General features: G+C 40.1%; 1 protein-coding gene across 1 annotated transcript; it reads right to left on the bottom strand.

The window, feature by feature from the left end:
* Positions 1-3,312: 3,312 nt before the first annotated feature.
* On the bottom strand, positions 3,313-3,933 carry LOC142167255 (uncharacterized). The gene has a single exon (XM_075227416.1). The coding sequence runs from the start codon at positions 3,931-3,933 to the stop codon at positions 3,313-3,315; it is 621 nt and encodes a 206-aa protein (XP_075083517.1).
* Positions 3,934-8,986: the final 5,053 nt, after the last annotated feature.

The raw sequence follows: 8,986 nt of genomic DNA, 5'->3' as shown, positions 1-8,986 counted from the left end.
AACACACGGCAAACTGTTCAACACTTACAAATAAACCTACCAAAATTAAAAGCTAATCAAAAAATTGTTACCAACACATGGGTTGACTCCCAAGAAGCGCTTGATTTAATGTCGTGGCACGACGATGTTGCCCCTATTTTGGCTAATCAGTGGTGGGGATTGGTACATGACCATCCTTGATTGCGAATCGTTCTACCAATTGCCTTTCTCCAATGGTTCCGAGGTAATTCTTTACCCTTTGGCCATTTACTTTGAAAGTTCGAGTCCCGTCCTCGGATTCTAATTCAATAGTGCCATAGGAAGACACACTCACAACTTTGAACGGGCCAGGCCATTTGGATTTGAGTTTGCCCGGAAAGAACTTCAATCTTGAGTTGAAGAGTAAGACCAAGTCACTATATTTGAATTCCCGCTTCAAAATCTTCTTGTCATGAACAAACTTCATTCTTTCTTTATACATGGTTGAATTCTCGTTTGCATGGAAATAGAACTCTTCCATCTCGTTGAGTTGTGTCATCCTTAAATTAGCAGCTTCGGTCCAGTCAAGATTTAACTTTTTCAATGCCCACATGGCTTTGTATTCAAGTTCCACTAGCATGTGAAAAGCCTTACCAAAAAGCAATCGGTAAGGTGAGGTGCCAATGGATGTCTTGAATGTTGTTCGATAGGCCCACAATGCATCATCCAGCTTCTTTGACCTGTCAGTTCTGTTTGCATTAACAATTTTTGCTAGAATAGTTTTGAGCCCCTGGTTGGAGACTTCAACTTGACCGCTTGACTGAGGATGATAAGGGGTAGCCACCTTGTGCTTAACTAAATATTTTACGAGCAACTCGGCAAAAGCTTTGTTGCAAAAATGAGAACCACCATCACTAAGGATGGCCCTTGGGGTTCCAAACGAGTAAATATGTTCTTCTTCAAGAATGCGGTTATACTTCTTGCCTCATTGTTCGGCAAGGTAATTGCCTCAACCCATTTGGAGACATAATCTACTGCCACCAAGATATATGCCATGCCGTAAGAACTTACGAAGGGACCCATGAAATCTATCTCTCACGCATCAAAGATCTCTACCTCCATCAAAAATTTCATAGGCATCTCATGCCTTCTAGAAATTGACCCTTGTCTTTGACATTGATCACATGCCTTGACCATTTGGTTTGCATCTTGGTAGATCGATGACCAATAATAGCCACATTCAAGCACTTTTGCCGCAGTACAATTTCCACCGTGGTGACCCCCAACTGGGGAGTCATGACATGCTTTGAGAATTTTAATTACTTCATCGTATGGAACATAATGTCGAATGATGTTGTCGGCGCAAATCCGGAACAAAAAGGGTACCTACCAATAGTATTGCCTACACTCCCGCAATAATTTTTTCTTTTGATAAGCTTCCGATCCATCGGGGATAAGGTCATTAACCAAGAAGTTAGCGATGTCGGCATACCAAGGAGTGGAGGTGCAAGATATTGCTAATAAGTTCTCATATGGGAAATCATTATTAATTTCAAGATCTTCTTTTGGTCTCCCTGCCTCTTCAAGCCTAGATAAGTGATCTGCAACTTGATTCTCTGTTCCTTTGCGATCTTTGACTTCAAAGTCAAACTCTTGTAACAAGAGAACCCACCTAGTTAATCTTGGTGTAGCAACCTTCTTCTCCATAAGGTAGCGGAGAGCAGCATGATCATTATAGACTATCACTTTGGATCCTAACAAATAAGCCCTGAAATTTTCAAAAGCATAGACAATAGCAAGCAGTTCTTGCTCAGTTACAGTTTAATTCATATGTGCAGCATTGAATGTCTTGCTTGCATAGTAGACAGGATGGAGAATCTTGTTATGTCGTTGACCAAGTACTGCTCCAATAGTTACACCACTGGCGTCACACATGAGTTCAAATGGAAGAGACCAAGCGGGTGTGACAATAATAGGTGCCGCGGTGAGCCTTGCTTTCAATTCCTCAAAAGCTTTGAGGCACTTCTCATCGAACTCAAACTTAGCATCCTTTTCAAGGAGCTTCCATGTGGGACTTGCAATTTTTGAGAAGTCCTTGATAAATCGCTTGTAAAAACCGACATGCCCCAAAAAGCTCCGAACACCCTTTATCGAAATGGGAGGAGGAAGCCTGGAAATGATCTCAATCTTTGCCCGATCAACCTCTATGCCTTGCTTGGAAATTTTGTGGCCAATAACAATACCCTCATCCACCATTAAGTTACATTTTTCCCAATTTAGTACAAGATTTGTTTCCTCACATCTTTTGAGCACTTGCCTAAGGTTGGCTAGGAAATGCTCAAAGGAATCACCAACTACAGATAAGTCATTCATGAATACCTCTAAAACGTCCTCCACCATGTCCGAGAAGATTGACATCATGCATCGTTGAAAAGTAGTCGAGGCATTGCATAGCCCAAATGGCATCCGGCAAAAGGCAAATGTCCCATACGGACATGTGAATGTCGTCTTCTCTTGGTCTTCTAAGGCGATGTTGATTTGGTTATAGCCAGAATAACTATCCAAGAAGCAATAAAATGATCTTCTCGCTAGCCGATCAAGCATTTGATCAATAAAAGGCATAGGGAAATGGTCCTTGCAAGTAGCACTATTGAGCTTCCGGTAGTCCATGCAAACTCTCCACCCGGTCACCGTCCTTGTTGGGATGAGTTCATTTTTGTCATTTTGAATAACGGTCATACCCCCTTTCATTGGCACACATTGCACCGGACTTACCCAAGGACTATCGGCAATGGGGTAGACAACCCCGACATCCAACCATTTTATGATTTTTTTCTTCACCACCTCTTGCATGGAAGGATTTAACCTTCTTTGATCCGCCACACTAGGTTTGCTCTCGTGCTCCAATTGTCTCTTGTGCTCACAAATTCCAGCGGGAATCCCTCGGATATCTGCTATAGTCCAACCAATGGCCTGCCTTTGCTCCCTCAAGGTATCCAATAAGTGTTCAACATGCACATCATTCAACAAAGACGAAACAATTAAGGGTAGAGTTTCGTTAGAGCCAAGAAATTTATACCTTAAGTGTGGCAGAAGTGGCTTGAGCTCAAGTTGTGGAGGCTCGATAATTGAAGGCTTAGCGGGAGGAGTGAATCTATTTTCTAAGTTAAGAGAAAGCTTCTTTGGTGCATAAGTGTAGGACCCAAGCCCTTCCAATGTATTCACCGATTCCACGTATCCTTCCATGTCCTCACCCTAGAAATTTACCAAAATAGCCGCCAATGCGTCACCAAGGCATTCCTCTTCCATCTTCACCTCGACTGCATCCTCTACCTCATCAACAACATCAATGACTCAGATACTCTCGTATGCATGTGGCAATTTCATACCCTTACTTGCTTGAAAGGTAACTTCTTCGTCATTTACTCGGAACTTGATCTCATTTCGTTCTGAGTCCATGAGTGCCCTCCCGGTAGCAAGGAAAGGTCTCCTCAAGATGATAGGGATCTCTTTATCAACAGCACAATCGAGAATAACAAAGTCAGCGAGGAGGAAAAACTTACCCACTTTCACAAGTACATCATCAACTATACCCACTGGTCGCTTTATTGAACGGTCGGCTATTTGCAACCTCATAGTTGTAGGGCTAGGCATTCCTAATCCCGCTTGCTTGTAAATAGCAAGGGGCATTAAGTTGATGCTATCCCCATTATCACAAAAGGATCGTGCAAAATCACGCAATCCAATAGTGCATGGAATGGTTAAGTCCTTCAAGTACTTAGCAAAAACTGGCATCTCTTGAAATGCTTCCACAAATGAAATGTTCACTGATAATTGCTTAAGAATGTCATAGAACTTTTCGATTTTGCTATCATCAACCTTTCTAGCTAGTCTTTGAGGGAAAGGAGGAGGAGGTCTGGGAATTGGCGCTTGAGTTATTGGTGCCTCTATTGACTTTTCCCTTAACCTATTCATGGTTCACTTCTTGAGTTCTCACCTTCTTCAGGAGTCTTTCAACTTCAACAACATTTGGCACCTCAACTTGTGACTCGACTTCTTGTTCAGAATCTTCCACTTCAACCACTTGTTCATTCTCTCTTTGTAGTAGTTTCCCACTTCGAGTTGTGATTTCCATACAATAAAAAGTTGGACCACTTGCAATTGTATCACTTGGGAGCGTGCCTTTTTGCTTCGAATTTTGATCTCTTGAGAGATCCCTCATTTGCATCTCCAACTTTTGAATAGATGCGGTGTGAGAACCCACAAGCTCGGTCATATTTAGAACCTTGGTAGGGTTGTCTTTGATATCATCCTTGAGGATTGTTGACATAATTTGCTTCTCCGTACTCCTCATTTGACATGAATTGCACATCTTTCACCACATTCACCTTTTTTGTTTGGCTTTCAGTGAACATTTTCGTCAACACGTTGGCATTGGTGGCAAGCCCGGCAATTAGTTGATTCATTTAACTTCTAACTTCTAATACTTGTTAACCACTCTTATACACCCTTGTAACATTTAAGACCAACATGATTAACTTCTTATCATTTCAAAGATAATCTCTTCTCGGATTTACGTCGACTAACTTACGACGTGATTTAACATACGCGAATATGGGTTGTAACATTTATATTCAGTGAGCTGATGCCTACCGCACCACTTTTGCTTAGATTAATGTATTTCAGAAACTCAGTCCAAATACTAAAGATTCTGAAGTTAATGGCCTGTTTTTGTTGACAAGATTCATGACAACACTGAATTAGCTAGTACGTTTATTTGGATTAAGGTTTCATTATGAAATTTAAGTGTAGTACACATATTTAATTAGTAAAAAGAATAAATAGAAATGATTCTTTGGCATACTCAAGGTGGAAATTTAGCGAAGTACTTGTGCAAGAGAAAAAAAAAGAATTTGCAAAATTGTTTGTAAACTTGTATCCACTACCTTAAACTCAGAAAGGTAAAACATGGGATTATGGTCGTAAAAGTTCTCGTTACTTTTCATCTCTCTTTAGAAATGACTGGAATGTTTCATGGGAACATTTTTGCTACAAGGTTTCTTTTTTCTTTTGTTGCATGGGCGAGGTGGTAATTGTGGGCAAGAAAGGTGGATATATATGTGCAATGGTGTCAATTCACACCCTTCGCCGCGAAATTATATTGTGTAGCTAGGTAAAAATTTATTTTAATATATATATATACTATATAATCACTCAACTTGGCTTCTTCAGGAGTTTACTCCTTCATCGTTTGACACCCCTTAATAAAAATTTTGACTCCGTCACTGTTGCTAGTTAGTTGGAGAATTGCCACTCGAACCGGTGAGACAGTAGCAGTTCGGGTCAAGAAGTAATTATAAGTGCTCTAACAGTTTAAATTTTTAAATAAAACGGTCGCACAATTGAACATTCAACTTCTTCTCGTGACCAAGCGAGGCTTCTTTATGTTAAATTTAATTGGCGCACTTTGGCTTCATCCTCTTGATTGATGTTCCCTGGTATTTTAGCTTTTTGCGGCCAACTCATTACTAAGATTTGTCGAGTCCCACCTCACTCATAGTCTTCATGCATTTCTTTGAGAATTAAGTTTCAACACTTGTAACTACAACATAGGAAGAGAATCAATAACAGAACTCCAGCAAACTTAGGTTTTCCTTTTTTCCACCTTCAATAACTAATATTTTACACAGTTATGGCAAATAAAGAAGAAATGGAGGATAATTTTTTGAAAACCATATGACATTTTGAGTTTGACCTTCTACTATTATTACCACTCTAAGATTTTGTGCATATGGTAATAGGAGTAGAAAAGCAGCATGTGCAATCATAAAAATATACTAAAGAAATCTCTCAAGAAAGAAGACTCCCTGAACTCCTCCCCCAATGATATTTGTACCAAAAATATCTCAATACCAGAAATAACAGAAGGGTAGTAACAACCTAGAACTGCATCAAAGGAAAAAATATTGTCAGAACGTCATAAGGCAATTTCTACCAAAATTTATCTCTCCTCCTTTAAGAGAACTAATCTGTTAAAACAACAAACCCATTATTGAATTCTTGAAACAGTATTGAGTAACAAAATCCTATATCTCTCTCAACACCCCAACGGTAACATTTCTCTCGCGAGTATCCCACACGCTCCACCCCATGGACCCACCGGACGGCGGCATTCCGGCGCGTCTGGATGGGCAAAACACTGCTACCACATAAGCGAAGCAAACCAATGAAGCAATCGAAGGTAAATCATCTTATGCAACCACAATCACAAATTCCCCAAACTCATCTGCGAGCCCTAACTGCCAGGATCGAGATTCATTGATTGCAACACATACCACCCACGATGGTATGCCGGCAATCATGTTCAAAGCATCAGACTATTATGGAATCATGGCATCCGAATATAAATTCACTCTTGGTGGCAGATTTCTTAAACCTCATCCCCAAATAGACCGAATTAGGTCTAAATTTAAGGAATTGATCTCACTAAAAGGATCGACCAAAATTGGGGTGTACGATAACTTCAATGTATTTCTAGATTTCACTAATGATGAAGATTTCTCCATGGTTTGGTTCTAACGAGTCATGGAGATTGAGGGCCAACAAATGTGGCTTCAAAAGTGGTCACCAAATTTCAAACCAGAAGAGGACCTCCCAATTGCTCCTGTATGGGTACTCCTTCCTGGCCTTCCTTTTCATATGCATACATGGCAGTATGTCAAACAAGTGGTTAGTACTATTGGTACTCCGCTCGAAATGGATTTGGCAACTAGAGGCAGAACTAGGCCAAGTGTGGCTAAGGTAAGAGTTGAAATTGACTTGTTAACACCACAACCAGAATCAGTGTATGTGGGACAACTTTATGACAATGCTCCTCAAAAAGGATTTGTACAAAAACTCGAATATGAAGGAATACCTAAGTACTGTAAATACTGCAGAAAATTGGGGCACAATCTACTAAATTGTCGGGCCATTGAAAGGAAGAAAGTTGCGGAGGAAAGGGAGGCTGAGATCAAGAGAAGTAAAGAAGCTATTGAAGCTGAACTTACCTCATTCAAAGAGATAGGAAATGCCCAGGGAATTGTGGAAGTAGCAGCATCAAAGGGACATAGCAAAAATTGAATCTGTTTCGGACCAATGATGCTATCAGACAAACTGAAGCGAATGAAAAAATTCAAAATCATGGAGATCTTCAAAGAGATGTGGCCATCCAACACAAAGAGAAGATGGAAGAAGTCAAATACATTAAAGCTAGAACCTCCAAGAAAAAGAAGAAAATCAGCAAACAAAAGAGGCTTCCCAAAAAGAAAGCCAATGTGACCTTTAAGCCTATGTGGTGTCAAACTAGTGGCAGCAAAAAAAATTAAGAAAGACAAGGTTGAACAGGCCATTTGACAGCAACAAGAGCAAGGAGATAAGGCAGATGATAGTAACATTTGTGTGAACCAAGATATAGGAAACAAAGAGGAAAACAGTGAAAGCGACACTAACAATGATTCCAAAGAGTGTTGTAACTTCAATCAAGCAAACAGGAATTACGAGGGGCGGAATAGATAGTGCAAGAATCTACCAATATTCAAGGAAATATGGCTCATGAAAAAGGACAGGCTCAATACGACCTAACTAAATACCTTACAACAAACGAGGTATCAGTTAGCATACCTTCAGAGATCAAAGTAATGCCAGGAATTAATATGGTGGTTCAACTTGAGCTAGAATCTCCACAGACATCGACAAATAAACTACAAACTAGGAAGGAAGCAGATCAACAGATAAAGGTTAATTCTCCAAATAAAGTCACAATGAGGATTTCCGAGGATCAGATACAAAGTGCCCAAAGCAACCATGAAGATAATGATGGTTTCTCCCTGGTCAAAAAGGGTAAGAACGGAAACAAGAAGATCGGAAAGAAAATAAAAGACAAGCGGAACACTTCCAATGTGGAAGGGAGTACAAACTAATTTTCTCTCGATTTCATGATTAATTCCATCTTTTGGAATATTAGAGGTGTGAAATCAAAAAAAGTCATTCCCAGGCTTAAAAAACTCATCAACATGTACAATGTGGAACTTGTCGCTATTTTTGAACCTTTTGTTAGTATAAACAACATTGACAGGTACATGAAATTCTTAGGCTTTCAACACTGTGTGCCCAGCATGAATGGTCAAATTTAGTTTCTTTGGTCGGGCAACTGCCAAACCAGTGTGATTGATAATAATGACCAGCAGCTTACCATCAAGATGCACTACAATCCTGCAAACTGTGATATATACCTCACAGCAGTATATGCAAAATGTACTGCTAACGAAAGGAGAGAACTTTGGAGCAGTGGGGAAGATATTCACATGCATATCAAAGGTCATTGGTGCATTGGGGTGACTTCAATGTCATAATGGATCCAGATGAGAATAAAGGAGGCAATCCTCACAGAATGCATAAGAAGTTTTGAGTTTAGTAGCTGTATGGATAATTGCCAGGTTGCGGATTTGGGTTTTTTAGGCCCTAAATTCATATGGTGCAACAACTGAAAAGCTAGAAAAAGGATTTGGAAGAGACTCGACAGAGTCTTTGTTAATGATCCATGGGCCCAATTATTCCAGAGTAACATGGTCAAACACCTTGCTAGCTCAGATCATAGGCCACTCCTCATCAAGTGTCAGAAGGAACTTCAAGCTGGTATCAAGTACTTTAAACTTCTGGATTTCTGGGCAGAGAAACCATCATTCATGAATCTGGTAGAAGAGTTTTGGGGCACACAATTTCCTGGAAATTCCATGTGGAGGCTACAACAGAAATTGAAACTACTTAGTAAGGAAGTCACTCGATGGTCGAAAGAGATGGTAGGGAATGTTTAAGAACAAGTCAACATCTGGGAAGCTAAAATGGTAAACCTTGAAGAGATTGACACCCTTAATAATACTGATCAATCCAAAAAGAGCTCAATAAAGGGCAGGCTGAATACATCAAGTGGTTGGGTATGCAAGATGCTCTCCTAAGACAGAAAGCTCAGCAAAATGGTTTGAAGAAG

This window comes from Nicotiana tabacum, chromosome 12 (assembly GCF_000715075.1).
Source record: "Nicotiana tabacum cultivar K326 chromosome 12, ASM71507v2, whole genome shotgun sequence".
In the NCBI taxonomy this organism is placed as follows: domain Eukaryota; kingdom Viridiplantae; phylum Streptophyta; class Magnoliopsida; order Solanales; family Solanaceae; genus Nicotiana; species Nicotiana tabacum.
This window is presented reverse-complemented; position numbering and strand designations above follow the sequence as displayed.